General features: G+C 40.3%; 1 protein-coding gene across 2 annotated transcripts in view; it reads right to left on the reverse strand.

The window, feature by feature from the left end:
• Nucleotides 1–27,825, reverse strand: part of DPYS (dihydropyrimidinase) — a 76,685-nt gene that overhangs the window by 39,315 nt on the left and 9,545 nt on the right. For both annotated transcript variants that reach the window (XR_011421334.1, XM_003365613.5), the window contains exons 2-7: nucleotides 23,015–23,173; nucleotides 18,454–18,633; nucleotides 16,855–17,044; nucleotides 4,872–5,028; nucleotides 3,512–3,653; nucleotides 805–947 (exon numbers count right to left, since the gene is read on the reverse strand). Coding sequence is in view for 1 of the 2 variants with exons in the window: in XM_003365613.5 (XP_003365661.3) it covers nucleotides 805–947; nucleotides 3,512–3,653; nucleotides 4,872–5,028; nucleotides 16,855–17,044; nucleotides 18,454–18,633; nucleotides 23,015–23,173 (971 nt within the window). In the remaining variant the exon portion in view is untranslated. The remainder of the gene's footprint in view (nucleotides 1–804; nucleotides 948–3,511; nucleotides 3,654–4,871; nucleotides 5,029–16,854; nucleotides 17,045–18,453; nucleotides 18,634–23,014; nucleotides 23,174–27,825) is intronic.

A 27,825-nucleotide genomic window follows, 5' to 3' on the forward strand; every position in this document is an offset into this window, starting at 1 on the left:
AGACTTTTGCTTACTACAATGGAAAACCTAAGAGACTTTGAAAATAAATGCCTATTCAATGAAGATAGAAGGTACATTGCACCCCTGTTTACACATGTATGCTTGCACACACACACAGTGTCAAAGTGTGTAGGACTTTCACTATTAAAACTGCACAGTTTATAGAAAAACACAAATCAGGATGCAGGTGTTGTCTGTGTTAACATCCTGTAAGGAGAAGCTAACAGAGTTTCAGCCTCTATTGAATGCTTTCCTGAGTTAGTGGAACTTGCCAAACCTGCAATATTAACATAGAATTATGGAAATTGGAAACAAAAGGCTGAAGTCTACTGGGAATGATAGGCTCAAGAGGAACTCAACTGGAAAATTTGGCTAACTAAAAATGACATTCTTTGTGCTGAAATTTCTCTATCTGAAAGGTTTAAAAAGGCTGTAATTATTTCGAGTTTTTAATTCAGCCCTTTTCAAACCGAGCCTTTTATTTTCTTCACTGCTCTGTACCTTTCCTCCATGTGAACTCAGGCATTGGCCAAGCACTGAACTGGTAAATTCACGTTGGTTTTATACACATATCCATTTCCAGGGAATGGTACGCAACACAAATTTTGCATCCTTTATGCCGAGGAAAACAAAGGAATATTTGTACATCAAAAACTTTACCTTGTGCACAGGCTCAAAATACCTGAGCATGGCTAAAAAAATCACCTAATAAGAAATGGCTGATTAAGGCCAATGAATAATTTCTTTGCAATTTAGTGCTTTTTCTCCACGAGGAAGCCAAGGAATACAAGATGTTAGACTTACCTTGTGGCTTTTGGGTCCCAAATCACAATGTCAGCATCTGATCCCACAGCTATTCTTCCTTTTCTTGGATAGAGATTAAAGATTTTAGCTGCATTTGTGCTGGTAACTGCCACAAATTGGTTTTCATCCATTTTACCATTATGCTGCAAAACCATTCAAGGAAGAAAATGTATTTGTTCTAATGATCAAATACTAGAAAATCTCCTATCAATAAAAGTACAAGACTTGTATCTCTTAGAGCCGAATAGTACTGCACCTGATTTCTTTCACTGTGAAGCTGAACACAGCTGTGGATGCTGATAAATCTTAAACAATCATAGTGATAATGATGAGGATGATGGGGTACCATATGGAAGCCTAAAGATAAACTGTCAAAAACCTATCAGCTTAAAAAAACACCCCCACTAATTTTTCCCACCCTTCCCAGAATCACCCGGACAACAGCTAAATGTTGGCAATAGCATTTTCAATTCTTGTTTAAAGTTTACTACTACATTTATCATCTGGCTTATTTATTGCAGACGAGATTTATGAGATGATCATGGAGACATTAGATGGAATTTTATAGAGTTAAAATGAGATAGACCTTTAAATTGGGTAATGTTGCTTTCAGAAAGAGGAAAAATCAACTCAAGAGGTTCAATTTTGTGCTATTGAAATTTACATGAACCAACAATCATGGACAGTCTATTGCAAGAGATTTTAATATGGACAAACTCTGGAGGGATGTAATCCCTCTAAAATGATTTTTTTTTAAATGCTGAGAGTTGGGGCCCGCCCTGTGGCCAAGTGGTTAAAGTTTTACAAGCGCTGATTCAGCAGCGTGGGTTCATGGGTTTGGATCCTGGGTGCAGACCCATTGCACTCATCAGCCATGCTGTGGAGGCATCCAATGTACAAATTGTAGGAAGATGGGCACAGATGTTAGCTCACGGCAAATCTTCCTCACACACACAAAAAAATGTTGAGAGTCTATCCCTATGTACATTTATACGACAACAGCATCCTTAAGGTTTACTTAATTATCAAAGGATCCCTGTCTCAAAAAGTGATTAAGAGCCACACCCTGAAAGTAATATTCCCATAAGTAAACCACATTAAGTTTCAGAAAATAACATAGTTTCCTGTATGTTATTAAGAAATATTTGATTACTTTAAAGCCATTCATATACTTTATATATTATGAAAACCTGCTGTAATGAAGATACTCATTATAATAACACAAGTTCAGAAAGAAAAGCTGGACTGTCATCAAGAAAATCTAAGCAAAGAGAAAGAGAAGAGAAGTCATCTGGGATACTTAGAGTTAGGGTAGAGGAAAGGAGGTGAAGAGGATGATTAGCAGAAGACAGGGCTATAGAGATACTTTGAAAACTGTTACATGTCAATTGATTGTTCAAATATTCTGCAAGTAATGGAGAAAGTTAAAGGGTTTTAGAGAGGAAAGCAGTATGAACAGATCTTCGTTTTTTGTTTTTTGTAAAGACTGGCACTTGAGCTAACAACTGTTGCCAATCTTCTTTTTCTTCTTTTTTTTTTCTTCTCCCCAAAGTCCCCCAGTATATAGTTGTATATTCTAGTTGTGAGTGCCTCTGATTGAGCTATGTGGGACGCCACCTCAGCATGGCCTGACGAGCAGTGCCATGTCTGCACCTAGGATCCCTCCCGGCAAAACCCCAGGCCCATGAAGTGGAGCACAGGAACTTAACCACTTGGCCACAGGGCCAGCCCCTAGATCTTTGTTTTTGAAAGGTGACTCCAGTCCTGGAGTACAGAATAGATTGTAGCAAACGAGAGACTGGAGGCAGAGGTAACAGCAGAGTAAGACTACTGCAATGGTCCAAATGAGAGATGGCCCTCAGACTACAGTGGGAGACAAGAAAAGGAAATAAGGAGGGATTTTGCAAATAAAATTGACAAGACCTGGTAAATAATTAGAGTTAGAAGTGAGTAGTACATGTAGGGGATTCTGAGATGTGAGATGTGATTAATGTGTCATCTAAGGGAGGGTTTCTCAGAGATGGGTGAGAATGGCATGTCATTGGAGACCTCAGGTCTAACTGGGCAAGTCTCCAGGTGCTGATCTTTGCAGCTACACATGCCCACTGGCTGGACAGGTTAACATACGAATATTTAACCATTCAATTCTCCATTTTCAGGGAGAAAATTTTAAATCATAGAGAGTCTTTTTCTAGACTTCAGATTATTATTTATGTGACCTCATACAGAAGTTTTTAAAATATGATATCCAAGCGTTCTTAAAAAGGGACAACTACAAAGATTTTGTGAAAAGGAGGCATGAACATAATAAAAATCCTTCATATATTTTCAATTACTCCAAGTATTTACACCAGTGACACATGAAGAACTGGGATTCAAGAACATGAGAAATCAAGTAGAAGGACCAAAACATTTCAAAGACGTCAAGAATAATACTTTGGGTACTCAATTTAAATTCATCTCCTACTGTCTGCAAAACGACGCAATGCATCTTCTAAACTAAACTATGCAGAGAAAGAAATTATTTCTTTGCTGATAGGATCCTGGAGGACGGGTGATGGCGGTGATGGTGTTGCCTTCCCAGTCTCCACTCTAATAAAAACAATCAAAAAGCTTCTCTATGAAGGTTTGTGGTACTCTGGTCCTAAAATGGGCTAGATCCTGGCTGAAGAATTAGGCCAAACAGCCTGGATCCTGTGAAACTCACCACGCCTTTTTCCCATATTACTGACATCCGGTCTTCAACACCATTCACTCCATTGGGAATCTTAGTAAAATCATCCTTTCCAAGAGCTTTCTGGCAGGTGTTGAAAGTGCAGTGGTCAGTCCCTGTTGTGGTTAGATCACCACTAAAAGAAAAACACACGAAAGTGATGGGGGTGTGTAGATAGAATACGTCAGGAGGAAACTACCATAACCTTTCCTAATCTCCTGTTCCCCTTCTCGCCTGAAAGTCAGAAAACTGCAATGGAGAATGAGTAGCTTTTTCCAAGTACATATTTCACCCACCTCCATCTCTATTCTGGGAAGTACTTTTGGAGAATGCTACTCTTACAAGAAGCATGGTGATAGGTTCTAGGCTCAGCTCCATCACTTACTGGTTCTGTGATTATGAGCTTGTCCAATGCTCAGTTTCTCATCCAGAAATTGATAATTATATTACTTGATGGTGATTATTTCAGGATCACTGGCAATAATGTAAGTGAAAATTCCTCTTGAGTAGAGTACTACACAAAGTTGCACCATGGTGAGCCACATGAACAGAGGCAGCCAAAGGGCAACATTGGGATGAGCGGAGATGTGACATTGGCTGAAGATATTGACATCACCAGCAAGAGGAATCCTTTAACTTGTAAATAATCTCAGGGATGTAGAAGTGTGAAGGAGGAAAGAGGCTGAAAGGAAAGGGCAGGTGATATCTTGTACAGTCTGTTTGGAAAAGCTCTTTAACGTGGATCTGAGCATCTGTGAATGAGAGTGTCAAAATGTCCACAAATGGCGTAATTCTCAAGAAAAATGATCATAATCTCTGAAAATAGTTTGGATGGCCTTTCATGAGGATAATCTACTCGAGGGCAGGATTTTGCCTTGCACCCCTGCAGTGGCTCTGCCCTACATCATAACCAGTGGTACCTACACAACAGGCACATATGGTTCCCAGGTTACATCAGCATGGAAAAAAATATAAGAATATTCTGAATGATAAAAATAAGGCGTAATGAAGAGACCTGGCCCTAGGCAATAACAGATAGAAAAGAAAAGGAGAAAATCAGAAAGGAGTAAAATTTCAGGAGAAACTATCTGATTTCTCTGTGTCTAGGGAACGTTTGACACCATATCATAAAATAATTAAGCGAATGCTTTTTGGTCTCCAGATGAGGGTCTCCCAGGGCCTGTCAGGTGAAGGAGAAGAGAAGAGGAAGAGGAATAGAACAGAATAAGTCAAGTAGAACAGGAGGTCAATGGAAGGTCCAGATGGTAGGACAAGATCTCCTACACTCAAACCCGAGACTCGTAAAACATCTTATTTTGACAAAACACTTCACAATCATCTGCTAAATAATTACTTAGCCAATAGATTCATGAGGAAGTCAGGCGTTGAAGGGTCCGGTCGCAGGGGTGGACCCATAACATAGTGGGCTGCGTGGTGCCATTCTTTATTCCAGTAGTGAGTACCATCGGTGCCGAGACTTGCCGCTATGGGTTCTCCGTAGACCACCTTCCCTGGAAAGTTCAAAGGAAGCATTCAGTGCCTTAATTTGTTCTTAAGAGAACCATTTGACAAACAAATAAATGTTAGTGTTCTTGGTCCTAGCAAAGGAGAACACCAATCCCAAACTATAATTTACCTTTATGAACAGGATTTAAAAATCAAAACTGTTGACTGAGTTCCAGTCAATGTGCATTGCATGTTGTGGTAGATGATTGTACTCACTCACTGAGGTTAGACTTGGCCACATGACTTACTTTGGCCAATTAAATATGAATGGAAGTGACATGTCTGCTTCCAAGCAGGAGTTGTTGAAACCACAAAGAGCTCTGCCATCCCCATTTTCCCTCTGTCATGAGACTGATAGAGACTATTCCTTCAGTTGTGTCTCAGAATGAAGAGAATATGGAGCAGACACAGAGCCAGCCCATGATGGACATGTATATCAAGGAGAAATAGATCTCTGTAGTTGAAAGCCATTGATATTTTAGATCCATTTGTTACTGCAGCATAACCTAGAGACAGTTGGCTGATACATGTGCCATTCTAATAGAATCTTCTCAAAAACCCTATCTAGTAAAGGCTGTTATTATCTCCATTAAAAGATGAGGATAAAGCTTATGGGGTTAAATAACTTCTCTACAGTTACATTACATGCACTCAAAATAGAAGGAGCAGAAGAGGAGGATTTGAATGCAGGCATTTGAATTCCAGTGGTCCTATCTTCTATCCTATAGTACCCTGATGACAATTATCATATGGTCATATGGAGTTCAACCATGATATATCTTTGTTGCAAACAGATTGATAATCTTTTCACACTCTTAAGAAAATAAAAGTCTAAAAACTTATATTAAATAAAAGAACATGCAGATAATAAAATTGTAGCCAGAAATGCATATTTAAAAAATCATGCAAATGAGGCCATCAAAAGCACACAATGTTAGAAAAGTTAATAGTGCACAGTGAATTTGAATTTAAAATCAGAATCCTATCTCTGATTAGCATTTGTCAGAATAACAGATTCACTGGCATCAACTTGATCGTATCCACGCAGTCATAAAGGGGAGTGCACAGAAAAGAGATGCTGGCATACAAAATTAGTTCACTCTGGTTAATCAGATGCCAGATTTTAGTTAAAATCCTGATATATAACTGAAATTAACTGGTTTCCTCAGAGAGTGCTGACCGTGGATGGCCACCAGATGTCTGAGTCATATTAAATTGGAATGTAGCACCCTATTATCTCACAGATCATTTCTTCCCCAGACTGGCCACTTTCCTCCAGCACACCTAGGAATTTGAAAAACTATGAAAGCAAGGCTTATTGAAGCCTAAGAAACTAAACTTCTTAAGTAACGAAGGATCAGACTGTGCTCAATAAAATTCATCCCCCACGGACTTTGCCACTGCTAAGATCCTTCTCTTTCATGAGGCACTCACCCTACATGAACCCCATCCCCCTCCTGTTTCTTAGGGTCCTAGTCCTAGAAAAGAGGAAATACTGTTACCATCTTGTTGTGGTGTGTAGAACAAGAAGCAATCATTTTTAACGTGAACTAAGAGACAATGTACTATTTACTAGATAGATAACAGGATGGACACAATATTTTATTTGCAGGTATGAAGAGACCTTCCTATTCCAAGGGAACTTCTTACAGATGCTTGGACAATGAGAAAGACTTGATCCGCAATCACTTTACAAACTGCCAACTCAGGATTTTCCATGGTGCTTCATCACAGAGGAAAGATTCTTATCACATGTTCTACTCAATCATCTGGCCCATCAAGGTGCTACGGGAATACAGTTCCAAAGTTCTACAATTTTAATAGCTCTCAGGAAAAATTAAAAGTGTCAGCATCTACCAGGAGTCTGGCAGGACTGTTTCGAAACCAGATGACAGGTAATTTCCTCAGAAGGCCTTAGTGTTTTTAAAATGTGACAGGCCACTTTTTTGGTATACACAACAAGCTCTTCCTTAACTGGGCTATTTTCAACTGTCTCCTCATTAAGCATCTGTAAATATGAAAAAGAAAAAGAAAAAGTAGAAATTCCTAAGTGCTCTTCCCTCTATTTCACAATGGTTCTAAGACATTTTCAAAGAATTAAACAGCATGCAAGAGTAAAAATGGGAAGGAAAACAAGGAGTCTGGATAATCCATAAGTTGGAGAATCAAACTGGATAATTCAGCATAATTGTGGGTTCTGTTAGATTTGGATCAGAAAAAGTAATGATAGAAATAGCTAACAAAAGTATAGCACTCTAGGGGCCAGCCTGGTGGCGCAGCAGTTAAGTTTGCACGTTATGCTTCGGCAGCCCCGGGTTGTCAGTTCGGATCCTGGTTGCAGACATGGTACCGTTTGGCAAGCCATGCTGTGGTAGGCATCCCCCATGTAAAGTAGAGGAAGATGAGCACAGATGTTAGCTCAGGGCCAGTCTTCCTCAGCAAAAAGAGGAGGATTGGCAGCAGATGTTAGCTCAGGGCTAATCTTCCTCAAAAAAAAAAAGTATAGCACTCTATATAGTTTGCAAATATTGCTTGAAGGTCATATCTCATTTGACCTGCACGACAACCTTCCTGCTGGTTTGCCAGATCGAACCGACGCTCAATGAGACTAACTAATTTGCCCAAGACACATGGGTAGCAAGTAGTACGCTAGAATTAGAATCTTCGTACTCTGGTATCATATCATACGTATGCACTATGTTACTAGGAAAAGTGTTATTTTTCATTTCTTGGTAAAGATCATGTATTTTTAAATGTTTAAGTCAACCACAAGCTATTTGTGGATGTGGGTGAGCAATTTTCCAGTTTCACTTACTATGCTGAACAGGTTAGTAATGAAAAGTGCTGTCTCCATCCTCGTCTGATACTCTCCTGACTCCATTTGAGACCAGATGGCTTCAGCAACTCTTGGGAGATAGTACATCTTCATCATTAATCTCCTCTCACTGTCTCAGCAAGATTCACATTACACTGTACCCTGTCCACCCATACACGTTCCCTCCTTCTTTCTCCATCCTTTCGCTCAAAACCAAAAAGGACTCTGCACTTATGATGCAATCTCTCATTTAAAAGAGTTTTGCCCTTGGAGAGATTCTAAAGATTTCAAAATAATGAAGCACATCAAACCAATCCAAACTCCCCCAACCAGACATCTAGCTTATTAGATGAAAGTGATAGAGAGGATGTTAAAACCTTGTCCGGATTTGGGAGCAGCAGTTAACCGAGTCACAGGATCTGTTAGAGAAGGGTGAAAGATGCGGACAAGCTGACCCAGGTGCCCGGGAGTGGAACAACTGGCTGCCCAACAGAAAGCCAAACATATTTATAAAAGTAATTTTTCCTAGCTAGAAGGATAGAGTAGAACCTTCCTGGGCTCTGTTTCAATTCAAGATATTACATTTACAAAGGAAGAAGATAACTGAGAAAGAAAATACACAGAAACAGCATAACAGAATAGATTATAAAGATTTAGATTCAAATCTTGATTTTACTACTTTTTAGTTGGTGACCTTGTGCAGGATGAGTCCTTGCTCTTAGTCTCAGTTTTTCTCATCATGAAATGGAATCATAACATCCCTCTAGTGTGGCAATTTTGTGAAGATCAAATAAATTAATGTATGCGGAAGTTCCTAGCATCTTCCTGGGACTCTGGAGTCACTTCGTGTTATGGGCTGAATTGTGTCCCTTGCCAAAATTCAAACATTAAAGTCCTAACCCCTAGTAGCTCAGAATGTGACTGTATCTGGAGACAGGGTCTTCTATAGAGGTAATTAAGTTAAAGTGAGGTCATTGGGGTGGGCCCTGACCCCATATGCCTGGGGTCCTTAGAAGAAGAGGCGATTTGGACACAGATACACACGGAGGGAAGACACAGGGAGAAGCCGGTCATCTACAAACTCAGGAGAGAGGCCTGGAACGCAGCCTTCCTTCGCTGCCCCCGAACGAACAACCCTGAAAACACTTTCATCTCGGATTCCAGACTCCAGAATTGTGAGAAAATAAATTTCTGTTGTTCAAGCCACCTAGTCTGGGGTACTTTGTTACAGCAGCCCCAGCAAACTACTATGGTCCACAAATGTTAGTTTCCTTATGGCTACACCATTCTACTTTAAAAAATGTTTTTGCATGGCCAGTTTTCAACTGCTTTGCAATTAGAAGGTGAAGCTTCTTATTCTAAATTTAAAGGAGAAACGGGGTGTTCAGATGATCACGTACAAGAAAGAAAAAGGAAATCCTGAGACTAAAATCCACCTTGACTCAGCCACACATTAACCCTTTCTTAGGAACAGCACTGATCACCAAGCATCAGGTCATCATACTCATGTAAAGGAGATTTGGTTTACTCTTAGTCAGCACTAACAAGCAGTGGTCAGTGCGACCACATGGGAAAGGAATGGCCACAGGGTGGCCCCTTCTCCTCCTTATTCCCCAAATGCAAGAGGAACATATGGGGCCAGTGTTTAAATAAAATGGAAAATAGGACATCTAAAACCTCTCTGCAAGAGAGGTTTGTATTTTACAGCAATAAACCTGGAACATAGAGCTTTCTCCAATAAGGAAAACCCAAACTCAAACGAAACCAAATCACACAAACAAAAACCCAACCACAATGGAGCCCAGTTCACTGTAAGCTACTTGAGAACCAAAATTATCTTAATCAACTTTGCAACACTACTGTCAAGAGCACAGTGCCTAGCATCTATTTGGTGTCCAATAACTTGTTTTTTTATGAAAAGTATAAAGAAAACATTTATCAATAAGTTCAAATGAGTCATATTTATACCCTAAAGATAGGAATATGGATATAAAAATAGAGTTGAACTTTATTAGGACAAGTTAAGCTGGAAACTAAAAAAAAAAGCTCTGAAAATTTCAGTCATAATTGGGAAGCAAATTATAACAGATATATACCAACTAGAGCATTAAATAAGTTGCTGAGAGAAATCACCACCATTCTAAGCAAAGTACCAGAAAAATAGTGAATCCATATCCTTGCGTGTGAAAGTTCTACTGGGAGGTGAGGAGGAGAGGTGAGCAATATATGTTTTTAAAAGACTATTAATAATTCCACATGCCAATATGTGGCAAGAGGAAGATGTATAATCAAAGCTACTCAAACCAAAATAAAAAGTGTCACTGAGGCCAACGGCACATCAGGAGACGTAAACTATTTGGACAAAGACTAGACTGTGGTGATTGAAAGAGGTCTGGGCTGGGCAGACTGGAACTTCCACATGAGACACAGTTCCAACTGGTCTGTCCCACTTTACACTTGGGCATGCAGCAAGAGCGGCAGATTCTGCTTCTAAAAGAAAAGGGTAACATCCTACGCACAGTCTTTTGATTCTCTTGCCTCATTTTTGCAAAAGTGGCTTCTCACAGGAAGGATGCAAACTAACCTAGTTCTAGTTACTGAACTTAGATTAACTAAGACTTAAAATAAGCATGAAATTGAAATTCCTTGCAAACTGTCAAAAGCAACTCGGTTTTTAATGGCTTGAACATGAATGTCTTATTCTTTTTCCTGTAACGTGCTTTTTACTTTCTATCGCAGGTGCTGAATACCAAAAGAAAGGATCAGGGTGGGAATTAAGGGAAACCTAAGGATCAAATGAAAGTTGGTGAACTGGACATGCATTCCAGTCACTTCCTTCTCAGTTCACATCTAAACACTAGTGAAGACAGACGAAAGATGAACAACATCCAGGCGGCGTTGAGAATGAAAGAGGAACCAGGGCTGACCAGAGGTTTTGATAGATTTTAGGAAGACAGAAAGCAGATGGGATGGCAACAGCTAATAAAGGAAAGTAGAGAGCACTACACTTGAGCTCGAAGGAGTAGACAGTATCAGAAAAAAATTCCTCCTCAGGTGGAAAGAGCAGTTAAAGTGAGGAAAAGAGGATGCTTTGGGGCAGTTGGCATCCATCCTCACCTCTGCCTGGGGAACAAAGCTTCCTAAGGTGGTGTTGGTGCTACAGGGTCAAGCCTCCCCACCGGAAATTGAAGATTACCAGTGACCATGCCCCACTTACATTCACAAAGCTCACAGCCAGTGCTCTCATGTGGGGCCAGGCCCTGCTCAGGAAACAGACCTGCACAGCAGCAGAGGAAATCCACTCCAGCTCCCCCTCTAATCTCCTGAACTGTCCAGTCATGAATACAGACAGCCTAGGATCACCAGACACTTGAAGAAAAAACAAACACAAAAAGAAGGGCCAAGATGCTAAAAAACCAAAAAATTGACTCAGCAAGAAACAGAGATAATCCAGAAAGAGAAAAGTTGTTAAAAATCTTCATTAGTATTCTCAAAGAGATCAAGAAGATAATGAATCCATTAAAATAAAAAAAATAAGTAACTGTGGAAAAAAATAGCTATCAGAGAGCAAGAAATTTTTCTTGGAAATAAAAATATCACTACCAAAACAAAGCTTTATCAGAAGGGCAGAAGAAGTAAACAAAAACCTTTTCTAAAATGCAGAGCAAAACTTTCAGTTTTTTTTAAGTTGAAAATAGTTAAAGGACATGGAGGATTAATCAAAAGGTCTGACAGGGGGTGTTCCAGGAGAAGGAACAGAGAAAATCAACATAGAGGAAACAATAGGAGAAAAAATTTCAGAATCAAAGATCAGTCTTCAGGTTGAAACAGGCCTCTGTACATGAAGGCATTTACAAGATGTACTGCTAAACATATTCTGAATGAAATTTCTGGACTTCTAAGATGAAGAGGAAAAATAGAAATCTTCCAGACGGTGAAAAAAGTTAATAACAAAGAACAAGAATTTTATTGGCATGTGTCTGTTCATCAGTAACACTGGATACCAGAAGAGAGTGAAATGGTACCCTTGTAATTCAGAAGGAAATAATTCCAAACCTAGAATTCTATGCCCATTAAAGTTGCCAAAAAAGCTGAAGATAAGGAACCAGAAAATTTACCTTCCAAAACTCTTACTTTAAAAATTACCTGAGAATCTTCAAGATAATTCAAGAAACAGGGAGATAGAGAAACAAGAAACAGTATATCCCACCTAGGATGCTCTGAAAAATCCTAGGATGACATCTCTACAGCAGAAATGGAAAGTAACCATCAAAAATAAAACAGAAAGTCGAAAGATTCTCCTAAAAAGAATCTCTGCAAGAAGAGCTGATCTCATTCAATACGAGCTGATTCCACTCAATAGAAGGTGGGATGAAGAAGCTGGAAAATCTTCATGATATGGTAAAGAAGGTACATGTTTCTTTTCTAAACCTATTTTAAAAAGAGCTAATTGGAAAAATTCCAAGGGAAAAAAGATTTTACAAGACAATAATGGTCTAAATATGTAGTAAAATAAGGCATGCTTTTAATCTTATTGGAGTGTGGGAAAGGAAACCCACTTGACCTTGACACTTGGCAATTGCTGCTCCAAGAGTTAATTGGAATAACGTTAGCTTGTACTCCAAGGTAGTGATAGAAATTTCTCTGAGGTTCTCTTCTCACTAACTGTTTCTACAGAGACTATTTCCACAATCTTACATTTTCACAGTTCTAAATTTTAGACTTAACCTAACAAAACATGGAAGACCTAATCATAGTTCCAGAACCAACTGAAAATGCTGTAATCACCGATCGGGTAAAGATAATAATACAGCTGACAGAAGTCAAGAGGAGGAGAGAGGGTAATGCAGGGAGTCTAAATTCATTTTCAGCCTAATAGAGAATGAAGAGATACCACTAAAAATAATAGCCAAAACACATACACTTAAGTATATTGTGTGAAGTGACTATTATTACTAGCAAAACTCAGGTGAGAGGTAAGATTTACATGAGTTAAATTGCTCATTTTTCATAGTTGAGAGTCAAGTGATACTGTTAAAAATTATGTCACTACCTACAAAATTAGGGTTTAGAATTTTGGAGATAACCACCCAAAAAACTAAAGACAGATATGATTAAAAATCTCTAGTTCCAAGGACTGAGCTGAGGCAGGTAGAGGACATTTACTTTCCATTTAATGCATTCTTGATCATTTCCATTCCCGGCACGTTTTTCTTTCAATAATGATTTAAAAAATAACAAAATGATAATGTTTAAATAAATTTTTTAAATGTAAGGACAAAACCAAAACCAATTAGGTATAAACTTGACATCTGCATTTCCCAATTCTGTAAGCCAATTTCCCCTTGAAGACAGTGTAGAGTAATGGAAAAGACCGGGGCTTTGGGCTCAGCTGGACGTGGGCTTCAATTCCAGGTTCAGGACTTACTAGTAAACTGATCTTGGGCTTAATTTACCAAACTTCCCCAAGCCTCAATTTCGTCAGTCACAAAACAGTGATACGATTTATCTTGAAGCCTTGGTTATGACAATTTAAAAAGATAATGTATACTAAAATGCATTGATGAGATAGTGCATAATAAAACCCAAAGTGAGATAAGATATATTAAAACATGTGCCCGGCACATATTAAGCCCTGGACAATCTTGTTATAATCACTAACCCTCATGTTGCTCTCTTCTGGGTGTAGAGTTGGTAATTCAACAATAAAATAAAACTTAACAGCATTGTATTTCTAGGCCACTACAATAAAGACAATGAATAATTGGCTATCTTTTGTGCCTCGGGGAGCAGTGACTCTCAAACTTTAATATGCCTGTGAGTCAGCTGGGGTTCTAGTTACAAGCGCACACTCTGATTCAGTGGCTCTGGGATGGGGTCCGTGGGTCTGGATGGGATCCAGGGGTTTGCAGTTCTACGAGCTCTCAGGGGATGTTGAGGCTGCATTCTTGGGATCCCATTCTAAACAGCAAGACCCTCAATGATAGAACTGGCCGGCAAAGGTGTTTAAAGATTGGAAATATTCGTATTATAAATCTGTAAGGCTGAATTGTTTCTTATTTAAACAAGATAAAAATTAACAGATTTGTATTGCTCTTTTATATTCAGAAATTATGTTAGATAATGAATGAGTGCAGATAGAGTAGATGAATCTTCTGTAAAACATTAGCGTGACCCACCAGGTCTTGTCACTCTGTACTCCTCAGGGCCCTGTCCTTGGGGTAGCTGATGTGGTCAGCATGTGAACAGCTGGGCACCGTTCACGACCGGTCCTCCCCTGCTCCTTCCGTTCCTGCTGGGTCACAGGCCGGGGTGGGAAATCTCTTATGCTAATTTATTCCGGAGCTCTGCTGCCTCTTTGACAATTGTGCATTACAGTATTTTCGCAAGTGTCATGACAGTAAGTCTGACTCCATCAGAACATTTGGGTGACATTTTAAATACTCCAAATTTATAATCCCTTTGGAAGGAAAGTTAGCAATATCCAGACAGGATCTATGCATCCACCCTTTGAACCAGCCAGCCCACTTCTAGGACCCTACCCTGAGGATACCCTTTTGTGGTAGGCAGAATAATGGCACCCCAAAGATGTCCATATCCTAATCCCCTTAACCTGGCACTATGTGACCCTACATGGCAAAAGGGCTTCACAGATGTGATTAAATCAAGGACTTGAGACAGGTGATTATCCTGGATTAATCAGGTGGGCTCAATGTAAGCCCAGGGTTCTTAAAGGAGAAGAGAAAGGTGGAAGAGGAGAGCAGAATACTGCAAAGTTCTCAACTCGCCGTTGCTGGCTTTGAAGATGGAGAATGGGGACATGAGCCAGGGAGTGTGGTTGGTCTCCAGAAGCTGGAAAAGGCAAGGAAAAGGATTCGCACTAGAGCCTCCAGAAAGGAACACAGCCCTGCCGGCACCTTGGTTTTATCCCAGTGAGACCTGTGTCAGCCTCTGACTTCCAGAACTATAAGATAATAAATTTGTGTTGTTTTAAGCCACTAAATTTGCAATAATTTATTACAGCCGCAATTGAAAACAAATACACCTTCCACATATGAAGTAGCATGTGCGTAAGGCCATCACTACTGTTTTATTTGTAACAGCTAAAGATTGGAAACAACCCAAATGTCCATCAGTAGGGGACTAGTTGAGCAAATACAATGGCACACTCTGTAGAAAAGAATGAAGAAACTCTACACCTAATACGAGCCAACCTTTAGGACATATTTTCAAGTAGAAAAAAAGCAAGATACAGAACACTATGTATTTTACCTTTCGTGTAGGAAAGAGAAGTAAGAATATACATATATTCTGTTTTTGTAAAGAGAAACACTATATAGATAGGCAAAAAATAAATTAATAAAAATAATTATGTATGGATGTGGAATGCAGGAGCTAGGGAAGGAATAAGACTTCTCTGAGAACACATTTTTTAAACATATAATCTTGACTTCTGGATAACGTAAATGTTTTACATATTCAAAAAAATAAAATAAAGTTTTAAAATAAAAGTAAAATGTCCATACTTAAGTTTAATAGTTTTCTGCCTATGATTTACATTCTAAAACCTCCCCCAGCTTTTTACTTTGCTCCAAATGGAATTTTATCCTCATGCAAAATAAATACCCAAGATCAGGAAACTGTTTCCTGCCAGAACTGTCAAAATCGTAGTTTGCTGGTGGGTTGATTGCTCATTTCTGCTGATTTTGCTTTTCCTTAAATCATATTCTGACATTATGGACCTGATTGACAGGCTGTAGGACATGGTACATGACCAATAAAGCAAGTAATTATAGGACCAATTTCACAGAGTTAGCAACAGCGCCAGCTGGTGGCAAAAACCTAATACTGTAATTTAAAAATTGCAGTAATTTCTTTTTGAAGTGCTGTGCTCTTTTTCATGTTCTGAAATTGATGTTATATGTGGGGGGGAAAGGCAACCAGAAATGATTGGTAAAGACCTTATTAACACCTGTGTGACACTGAGTTTACTCTTAACATAAGATATTTATGGATTACATTTTAAAAATGCATTCAGCTTGCACAAAGTCCATATTGAACTTTCATGCAACAAGAAGCAATTCAGAAAAAATTTATTTTAGTGTCAATTATAGGCATTATAAAACTATTTTCATAGTGTTTATAATCCATATTATGAAAATGCAGCTAGTTTCAGTTTAAACAAACAAACGAACAGCCAGGAAGATTTACAAGACTATTTCCAATTATTCAGGTTCCTAAAAGTGAGACAGTAAAAACTACCAGCAGATCCCAGGTGGGTCTAAAGTCATTGCATTAAATTCACCTTATTTGTTTGTTGTCCTTCCGTTATCAATACTTGCAGATGAATGAAATTATTTCTCTGCCCAATTCTTATCAAAAGTAGAAGCTTTTCTCTTTCTTTTAAGGTGACTATTTACATATTAAATTGAACCAAGTAACTGAGGCAATTAGGCAATTTGGGACAAAAATAACTTTGGTTGTAAAACCTTAAAATAATTGTCATGAAAACACTATCTGGATAACTGCTTCAATTGCACCAACACCCAAGTTGCTATTGGACAAATCAACTCAACTCAAAAGAAATTAGTTGAGCACCTGCCATGTGCCCTGCCCCATCCTGATCCAGGTTCTGGAGGGATAGAGGAGATGCCTAAGACACAAGGAAGCCATTTTAAAGGAAACTGGAGACTCCACATTTAGCCATCAGATTAAAAAGTGGGCTGCTCGTGGTGTTCAAGAGGGAGACTCTTGGATGCAGGAAATGTCTTGAGGTTCCAAGGACAGTGAAGAAATAACCTGAAGGAGAGAAGCAGTCATGAAGACGAGCAAAAAGGAGGACAAAAATAGACATGCACGATGAACGAAAACAGAAAGGATGCTAACAAGAAGGGAGGGAGAAAAGTTGTGGAAATTCATGTGCAACTTTCTCATAAGCAAAAGCAGAGGGTGCATTACTCTACCTCACTCCTTAGCTAATCCTGAGTTAACAGGGAGGTTAGCGCTCAGGAATTACCATCTCTCCTCGCATCCGCGATCACCTTTGCCGCAGACTTGCTCATCACGTGTACGATGTAGAGAGGGCAGTTCACAGCGCTGGCTATGGTGATGGCTCTCAGCGTGGCCTCTGCCTCCACCGCTTCAGGGCGGCACAGCTCGTGGCCCTCAGGGCCTGTTATCCCCAATGACAACATCTTCTTTGCTCCCTAAAAAGGCAGCAGGAACATATACACAGGCAAGAAAGTTTACTAATGAGAAATGCCATTATTTTATTGTAAAATAAATACACTGCCAGGCTTTCAGATCTGTGTAGACACAGTGTGTGGGGCCAGCCCTGCTGCCTAGTGGTTAAGTTTGGTGTGCTCTGCTTTGGTGGCCTGGGTTTGGTTCCCGGGCACAGACCTACACCATTCATTGGTGGCCACGCTATGGCAGCAACCTACATGCAAAATAGAGGAAGATTGGCAATAGACATTAGCTCAGGTAGCATCTTCCTCAGCAAAATAGATAAATAAATCATTAAATTAAAATAAAAAGCTTTGCCACAGCATGTATATTTGGTAAAAGTGATTTTGATACTCTGATAGTACATGTTAATTTTTCATATGCATATTTCACAATTAAATTATTTTTATTGAAAAAGTGAAAAAGATATGATTAGTTCTAATCCTATTCTTTGAAAAGTGGTGTCCATGTTAAGACATTGGTTCAGAACAAACAAAATATTCTAGTCCCCAATATTAGATCCCTGTTGAAGTGACTCATGGGATTATATTACGTAGTTAGTTCTACTTTTTACCAAATCATAGTCTCCCCAACCCACTGAATGATATTAGACCAGTTACTTGCCCTCTTCAAAATGGTATTTCTTCCTTATAAAAAATGCAAGGAGTCAAGACTCAGTGTGTTCAAATGACCTGCCAGTATCACAGGGCCAGGAAGTGGAAGAGTCAAGTTTAAACCCTGGTCTGTTTGAGATTCCAGCTCATGCTCCCTCCTCATTATCCCCCACCGCCTCCTGGCCACTGAGCCTCAATCTCACTGACTATAATGGGGACTAAGCCTAGGGACAGAAAAAATCAGCTACTAGAAAGGGTAAGAGACAGCTCTTTAAATCTTGCAGCTGGTGTACCCTTTGGGCATTAATAACAGAACTAACATGAGAAATAAATATACAGATCCCTCCAGAGCACATTTTAATACCCAGTTTCTGAAAAGAGCGGGGCTTTCTACAGCTACCTGATACACTGCTTAAGTCATCAGATTCGGCTGATGTCCATACATTGGCATTCTGAGCCAGCAGCCTGAGCTACTAAAAAAAAATGTGCTGGGTACACAAAGAAAAATATTTGTGTTTTTATAATAAAACACGTTTGAGGTCTAATAGCTGGTTTGAAAAAGGGAAATGGTCATTCAAATGCATACACCGTATGGATAAAACTCAGAGCAGGGAATCAAGGAAACCAAGTCAGGTGGTTCCAAGTCACAGAAAATTGCTTTCTAGATTTCTGTTCTTCCAATGCATTAAATGAGTTTACCCACTTGGAGGCAATCATCTTCACCTTAAGTTGTGGCTGTTTCCTCTCTGCAAGAGCTGTGGAATGCAAATGCTTACCTCTGCAATCAGGTCTCCATTTTCCGCATGGACCTGAGCAACTGCTCCAATTTCCTTGCACTGAGAGAAGGCCGTGTACAGCTCCACGTCCTTCAGCATGTACAGATCTTTGTAGGCCATAAACATCTTGAAAGAGTTCACACCTTTATCTCGGGTCAGGATTTTCATTTCTTCTTTAACCTAAAAGCGAAGAACCGCCACACCAAAATGTCACTCTTTAATTTAAGGATAATTTCAGTATTCTCCAAAATGTTGCATTCAGAAAGGAATCAAGTAAAATAAGGACATCAGTTTAGTTCCAGAAAAATGCAATTAAGGTCTTGATTTTTTTCCCCCAGGTTAGACCCCATTTCATCTGATGAATTGTTACTGCTAGGATACTTTTAAATCATGAAGAGTTAATAGTTTTCTCCAAAGTACTTCATTTCTATACTTAGATACAAAATTCTCAGCACCTGTCTCCTGATGTGAAGAAATTATTCTAGGAAATGAAAACAAATTCATTTGGCAGCAACAGAAGCAATCATGTCTCTAGAAGGAATCCAAGCTAAAGTGAGGTAAAGGTTTGGGCTCAAATCTGAAACCCACAGGATGAGTTCTTAGATGTCGGAAGTAGAAGATGTAGCTTGACCCAGTGGCATCTCCTAGTAGGTGAGAGACTGCGGACCAGTGGAAATCCTCAAGAGGCTTCAGGGTTGCCAACTAAAATGTTCTGGTCACCAAATCCAACGTGTGTGTGCGTGACAGGGGGAGAGTCCCCATACCACCAAAGGATTCTCCAGACACCAGCTGTGTATCCTACAATTCAACTCATTTCTGACACCATCTATCCGGATACAGCTTCAGTTTCCACAGGCTAAGGGTTCAGTCCTATCAGACTACACTCCCCACCCCAATGCCCACCACCTCCCCTCTGCCCTTTCAGATGCCAGTTGCAAAACCAGGTAATGACCTGTGCTTCTGACTGAATGCTACAGATTGGAGGTCCCAATGACCCTCTCCTCGGGTTTGATTAATTTGCTAGGGTGGCTCACAGAACTCAGAGACATATTTTACTCACTGGATTACCAGTTTACTATAAAAGGATATAACTAAGGATACAGATGAACATCCAGATGGAAGAGATGCATAGGGCAAGGTATGTGGGAAGGGCATGGAGTTTCCCTGCTCTCTTCACCCTGCCACCTTCCCCAAATCTCCACCCACTTGGAAGCTTTCTGAACCCAATCCTTTCTGGGTTTTGTGGAGGATTCATTACACAGGCATGATTGATTAAGTTATTGGCCATTGGTGACTGACTCAACCTCTAGCCCCTCTTCACTCCCTGGAGGTTGGGGGTGGGACTGAAAGTTCCAATCCTCTAATCATATGGTTGGTTCTATCCTTAGGTGGGATCCAAAAGTCACCTCATTAACATAACAAAAGATACTTTTGTTGCTCTCATCACTTAGGAAATTCCAAGGGTTTTAGGAGCTCTGTGCCAGAAATGTGGACGAAAACCAAACATATATTGCTTATTATAGATTGAAATATCATGCCAATGGTAAAGGACAAGTTAAGATCAAAACTAGCTCAGTAATTGCTCTTGCGGGTCTAATTCTAGTCTCATTAAAGACTAAAAACTTCAAAGGAAAACTCAGAAGATTTGACCATATAAGATTGTTTGAACTTCTGTAAGTTCAAATGAACACACACACACAAATAAAACATATACAAAAATATAACACAAAATTATATAACAACAACAGCAACTATATATATATAGATATATAGGTAGATAGATAGATAGATAGATAGATAGATAGATAGATAGATAGCAGCGGTTAAGTGCGCCTGTTCCATTTTGGCAGCCCAGGGTTCGCCGGTTTAGATCCCGGGTGTGGACATGGCATGACTTGGCAAGCCATGCTGTGGTAGGCATCCCACATATAAAGTAGAGGAAGATGGGCATGGATGTTAGCTCAGGGCCAGTCTTCCTCAGCAAAAAGAGGAGGATTAGTGGCAAATGTTAGCTCAGGACTAATCTTCCTCAAAAAAAGAAAATAAAGATTATTGCTCTTAGTTGATAAAAGCTCCTTCAACTTGATAAGAAGACACTAACATTCCAGGTGAAGAATCTTACCAACAATTCAAACAATAAACGCAAATGACTAATAAATATGAAAAAATGTTAACCTTCCTACCGATCAAAAAGTGCAAAATGAAACAATGCAATTTTTTTGTACTGAATCAGCAAAAGTTAAAAATGACAATATTACATGTTACTTACTTCCATCACTGCTATTCCCTTACTATCACCTGGCGTGTTACATATTTACTTGTTGATGGCCTGCCCCACCACTAGGATTTCAGCCCCATAAGAGTAGGGGCTTTGTCTGGTTTGTCCACTGCTATGTCCCAGAACTGTGCCTGGTGCACAGTGGCCACATAATGACTATTTGCTGAATGAACGAATGAAAATATAGAGAAAAAGGAATGAAAAATCACCAAAATATTGATAGTGGCCATTGTGGAAATGATGGAATGAGCTCTAAGATATGTTAAGTGACGACAGCAAGGGCAGAACTTGATATGGTAATTTTTTTTTTTTTTTTTGCTTTTCTATAATTTCAAGTTTTCTATCATGGATATATTATTTTTATAGTCCAAAAAAAATGCTTTAAACATTGTTAACATATTCACACAATGGGCTTCCCAAAGGGGATTATGATCTGCATTGTTCAAATGAAATGCCTATTACTGTCTGCATAGAAGAGCCTTTCTGAAGGTGACCTCATGAATCATCCCTGTCACCCTCATTACACTACTCTCAGGCACAGTAGCTTAAGCCTTGCCACTCCAAAGTGTGGTACCCGAACCAGCAGCATCAGCATCACCTGGGAGCTTGCCAGAAATGCAGAGTCTCAGGCCCTGGCCCAGACCTACAGTTATGGGTTGACTTGTGTCCCCCTCTAAATTCATATGTTGAAGTCCTAACCCCCACTACCAAAAGCGACCTTTATTTAGAAATGGGGCATTGCAGAGGTAATTAAGATGAGGGCATTAGGGTAGGCCATAATCCAATATGATTGGTGTTGACAACAAAGAGAAATTTGGACACAAAATGCACACAGGGAGAACGTCATGTGAAGATGGAGGCAGAGATTGAGATGATGCTTCTACAAGCCAAGGAGCACCAAAGACCACCAGCAAACCACCAGAAGCTGGTGAGAGGCATGGAACAGATTCTTCCCCACGGCCCTCAGAAGGAACCAGCCTGCCGAAATTTGATCTTGGACTTCTAGCCTCCAGAACTGTGAGACAATAAATTTCTATTTTAAGCCTCGCAGTTTATGGTTCTTTGTTACAGCAGCCCCAGCAAAATAATACAATTACTGAACATAATCTATATTTTAACACTATTCACCAGGTGACTATTTGCACATTAAAGTGTGAGAAACACTGGTAAGGGAAAACAGCATCACCTTTGCTCTATCTTATAAAATAAGACAGGGAGGAAAAAGGGAAGGCAGGAAGGGAGGGAGAGAAGGATGGAAGGAGGCAGGAAGATGCTAAAAGCACAAAAGAGATCAGACGCACCACTTAGAATGGCATTTTGGAGAAAAATTAACTTTAGCTGTGGACTATAAACCTTGCTGTTGTTTGCTGAACTCTCTGTTGTTTGCTGAACTCTCTGTTAAAGATCAATTATTTGTTTTATATTAACTTGGTGTGTAAAGCCCAATTTTTAGGTGGAAGTGGGGGCGTAAGTTGCATGGTAACTTCAAATAAAGTCACTCTTGTGAACTTTTTCTGGTAAAAAGATTTCTGAATTAAGCTCAATGTAGAAAGACATGTTGATTTAAATCACAAGTAAAAATTTCTTCCAGAGTACACATACACATTTTTATGGGGAGAAATGAACATATATTTTAACATCTCTCGAAACTGTCTTTTCTATCTGAATCATGTTATTATTTCTGCCATGGCCTAAGTACTTAGTGGACACGGAAGGTTATTGGTTAAGCTCTCTTGTGAAATGATCTGACCAGATGTTGACATCAGCAGAGCAGTGTAGGAAGAGCACCAGGTTAAGATACAGCAGGAGAAGATCTTGAAATTGTTCCCAGTGTTCCCCTTCCTTGGTTTCTCTCCAGGTGGGAAACATTTCTAATGCAAGTTCTAATCTGAAGAAAAATACTATTCAAAAGAGTCTGAAGTTGTTGAAGTTGAGAAAAAGGGCCATCAGTACTTTTTAAAATTACATTTAAAGTATTTACAATTCATGAACTAAATATTAGGAAAGGCTACTGTGAATGAATATAAAGGATTTCTCCCATTATCTTTATACGATCCTTTTTAAATTTTAGTGTTTAAAATTGATAATACTTCACAAGAGTCAAAGTTCAAAAGGTACAAAAGAAAATGCAACGGAATTGCTTCCCTCCAATTCTGACTTCCAGTCATCCAGGAAGCAACCAACATCACCAGCTTCTTATGTTTTGACATCACCAGTTTCTTGATCTCATGCAGAGCAAGCACTGGGGGACTAATGGAGAAATTGGACCCCCAGGCGCTTCACCTGGTCACTCCACCACGTCACCGCCACGTGAAGGCTGTAGTCGCAGCAGACTTTGGGATCAGCCCAGCTTCGCCAGGTCTCGAAGGCCTCGAGGAGGGAGCCGCCTTTCTGAGGAATGGCAAAATCAATGATCATGGTGGTGCCTCCTGCCAGGGCAGCCTGGAATCACAAGAGGGTTTCAACAGGTCAGCCATCATTTTTCTGGTTAAGCCATTTACCTCCTCGAACAATACGCATTTGCAAGCACTTGGGCAAACTCCATGGGTCCGGGAAATTGCACAAAGATGCTGCCTGTTTAAAAGACCCAGAGGGACGTGAATAGACTTTCCATAAATTAAAGTTTGAAGTACTGAAACTGCTGGAATTGCTTCTGTAAAAAGAATGGCATGTCTGATGAAACGAAAATGGCTTTGACCCAAAGAAAACAGTGAGGACTCGAAGGAAAAGCCAAAATGGAAAAACGGAGAAGAGTAAAAAATTTTTCTTCTTAAAGAAACTGTATTCATGGTTGTAAAATCCCATTTCATTAGAATCAGTCTTGCTGAAGTGTTCCCCAACTACCCTGTGATTGACACATAGTCCTGGGAGAGACATGACTCCCACCTCGCCTTCATTCCCCACAACCGACTGGTGACCCGTTAATCTTTCCTTTATTCCCGTCTGTCCCCCCAACTCCATCCCCACTGCTCTGGTCTTAGTTCAGACTCTTCTGAACTCTCAGCTTGATCTTCATGTCTCCAGTTTTGTTCCCACTCCCTCCAATACACACCCCGCATTACAACTAGAGAGATATTCCAAAGCACAAATGTGACGCCTTGATGCCAAAGCTTAAAACCGAGTGCTTCTCACTGCCTCTGGAAGGAAGCGTAACTTTCACCAGGTGACCTACGAGTCCCTGCGCGCTCTGCCTCAACTCTTACATCCTCCTTGGCACAGTCGGTTACGTTACATTACGGCTAATTTAAAAATTACATCGCTGAATCAAGTGTCTTTGACTAATTATTGAAATCGATTTTATTTAAACTAAGATAACAAGGTGGTTAGCGTGCTTTTAACTGTTGTATTCAAACAATGTAGGTGAAGGAGACAAACGCGGGCAGGAAGGTGCGGCGCGCAGTGGTCCACGGCACCCACCCCAGAGGCTCGCTGGCTCCAGGCACGAACTCAGATTCAGCATTTAGCAGCTGTGGTACTCTGAGCAATTTCTTTCTTTCTCTTTTTTTTAACATGTGAATTTTCAGTTTTCCTGAGCACAGAAATAAAAGAGTGCTTTTATTTTTTTCCCCCAGCTTTATTGAGGTATAATTGACTTATAGTGTGAGTTTAAGGCGTACAACGTGTTGATCTGGTACACTTCTATATTGCAAAATGATTACCACTGTAGCATTAGTTAACACCTCCACCACCTCACATAATTACCATTTCTTTTTTATGGTGAGAACATTTAAGATCTACTCTCTTAGCAGCTTTCAAGTATACAATACAGCATTGTTAACTATACTCGCCATGCCTTACGTTAGATCCCCAGAACTTATTCATCTTCCAACTGGAAGTCTGTACCTTTTGACCAAGGTGGCCCCATTTCCCCAACCCCCAGCCCCTGGCAACCACCATTCTACTCTTTGTTTCTCTGAGTTGGGCCTTTTTAGATTTCACGTATAAGTGACATCATACAGTATTTATCTTTCTCTATCTGGCTTATTTCACTTAGCACAATGTCCTCAAGTTCCATCCATGTTGTCACAAAAGGCAGGATTTCCTTCTTTCTCATGGCTGAATAGTATTCCATTATAAATATACACATTTTCTTTACCCATTCATCTGTCCATGGATACTCAGGTTGTTTCCATGATGTCTGGGCTATTGTGAATAATCCTGCAATGAACATGGTAGGGAAGATAGAAATTTCTTAATCTCTGTGTGCCTTTGATTCCTTATCTGTAAAATGAGGCCAATAATTGTACCTAAACCATAGAGTTGTTGGGAGGATGAAATTGAGGTGACGCATATAAAGCACTTCATACAGTGTTTGACTCATGGTAAGTGCTTTACAAGCTTCAGCTCATAAGGTGCCATGAGCCATTGCACCACTGTTTTAGAGTTAGGCATTTTCCCACTTTCGTCCATTGTTTCATCTCACCACCAGAAACACGGTCATGTCACAACACAGAAAGGTGTGGCACCAGCCTCTCTCCCAGGTCCCTCCAACTGCACCCCATCTTTCTCCCCGCACAGCCCCTCAGACACCCCGAGTGCTCCCATGTCCCACGTGTACACCAGCTCTGTTCTACCTCCTGTTTCTTGCTCACTTCAAAAGATTTTTATTTTTCCTTAAGTCACTTGACCCCATTCCAATTCTTTTTGCTCTCAAAAATCTCACTTTCTGTACAGGATCCTGTCCTTTGTCTCTACCTTTAGATAACATCGCTTTATTCATGGCAAAACAATACAGATTTGCATTTCTTAAGGGATTCCTATTGGTGTAACGACAATACTAGAGCAAATTCCTCAGGTGCGGTACTTTTATTTGAACGCACTTTAATCTTCCCACTTTCTTCCTTCCTAAAGTTTCTTCCCAAGTCCACAGACATCCCTGGAGGACGAAGGGCATTTTTCTAATTGAAAGTCCTGTTAAAGTGTTAGAAGAAAGTGCTTTTTTAGTGTCTACTGAACTAGAAAATCAAGCATAAAGAACTATTCTTTCCATTCTTTGCATATTAAAAGTGTAAAACATGCAGGCTGTGGGGAAACTAGACACACTGCTGGTGGAAATATAAATAAAACGGTGCAGCCACTTTGGAAAACAGTTTGGCAGCTCCTCAGAAAGTTAAATGTAGAGTTACCATATGACCCAGCAGCTCCACTCCCAGGTAGAGGAGAAATTAAAACATGTCCACACAAAAACCTGTACAAAAATATTTGGAGCAGCGTTGTTCGTAATAGCCAACAAGTCGTTTGAAATAAATTTCCATCAAACAACTTGCCCAAAGTCTCACAGTGACAAAGGCAGGACTGGGACCAGGTCACTGGGCTTCAGAGCTGGTGCTTTTAGGAACAGCCAACAGCACCAGGAAAGCTCATAGGAGGAAGGGGCCCATGAGGGAGAGCCAGCAGCTCAGCAGAAAGTGGTAAAGGGCAGAATGAAGATGACCGGGGACGGTGCAAAGCGATGGTTCCCAGAGGAGGAAGGCAGGGCAGTGGCTGGTTGGCTGCAGGGGCGATGGGAATCCTCCATGAGCTGATTTTGACGAAGAGGGTGGCAGATGAGGGGACAAAGGAGCAGAGTAGGTCTGGTGTTTAAAGGGAGCGTGAGCTCAGTGTGGAACATCCTGAGTGGGAGGCGCTTGGGCACATGTCCACGCTGTGTATTTGCAGACAGAAAGACAGGCAGACCCGATGCTGAAGAGCAATCGAGGACAGGAGAACGATGTGGCAGTCCCCTTGGAGAGGATGCCAGAGGGGTCTTGAGGTTGGTGGAAATGACCAGGGAGAAAGAAGTGAGACATGAGAACGTGAGCCATAGTAACATGTTCCAGAACATGCCAACACTTAGCATGAAAACAAAACAGTACTGAGCCAAAATGAAACATTTACGGTGGCTGTTTCTGGATAGCACGATTGTACACTGTTTTAATTTTCCTCTCAAATTTTATTTTCAATATTTGCTAAATTTTCTATAACAAAGTGTAACTTTTATAAGAAGAAAAAAACATTTTACATATATATGATACAAACACTTGCATATACTAATCAATTACCTCCACAGACTTTTGGTGGCCTTCTTACTAGACTGAAGAATGGGATGGCAAAAGGGTCATCTTCTAAAATGACAGCAGATTGCAATTCCTGGGTCACAATTTGAAAGCTCCTGAATAAGGATTTATCACAAACGCTCCACCTCCCTAATTCAGCAGGAGCAGGAAAGGGAGAGGAGGGAGCAGCCACTTTTCTTTCTTTCTTCTTCTGTTTCTCCTCCCCACTCTTCCTCTCTCTCCACACTCTCAAGATGGGAACAAATTTAGAGAAACTGTAGTCAATGGGAGAGGACAGCCTGGCCCAGGGTGGGCAAATGGGTGAAAAATAGAATCTGCCTTTTTCTAAACCACTGGGGCATTAGCCACTTGCTGCAGGGATCCTGGTCGCCACCCCAGAGAATGGCCACTGGCTGCCAGGCACCGTCTGTACCCCAGCCTGCTCTGAACCTCTTTCTTTGCCCTGCCTCTTCTGGTCTTCCTAGTTACCCAGGGCCCTTTCGCTCCCTGAAGTTACCTCAAATCCCCAAATATTATTTCAAGACCTGAAATGTTCCCTTCTTTCCACTGGATCCAGGGAGCATGTGCCAGAGCTGCAGATCTGTGATCCCAACTAGAGTGGACCCCCCAAGGTGTGAAGGAGACTTGCTCCTCCGGGGAGGTATTCGCTTCTTGAAAGAGGAGCTTGTTCAAATGCCCAGTCCTGGATTAAGCATCCTATACACATTAGCTCATTTAATTAAGCCTTGCTACAGACCTGAGAGGCAGGAATTTCTTTTCTTATTTTATAGTTGAGAATACTGAGGCTCAGAGATGTCAAATGACTCTCCAAGATCACACAGCTGGTAAATTCTCATTGGTAACAAGGAGGAAGATATATACTTTGAGTAGGAGGTCTTACATTCAGCCTACTCTGGCCCTCATTCTCAGGCAGGCCATTCCTCCTTATCCATCTTCCATTTAATATGATCTCCAGCTTGATTTCCAGCCTGTTGCCCCAGGTCATCAGTGAATCATTACTTGAAGCAATGCATAGGTTGGTAAAATGAAGCAAGCATT

Source organism: Equus caballus, chromosome 9 (genome assembly GCF_041296265.1).
Source record: "Equus caballus isolate H_3958 breed thoroughbred chromosome 9, TB-T2T, whole genome shotgun sequence".
Classification (NCBI taxonomy): Eukaryota; Metazoa; Chordata; class Mammalia; order Perissodactyla; family Equidae; genus Equus; species Equus caballus.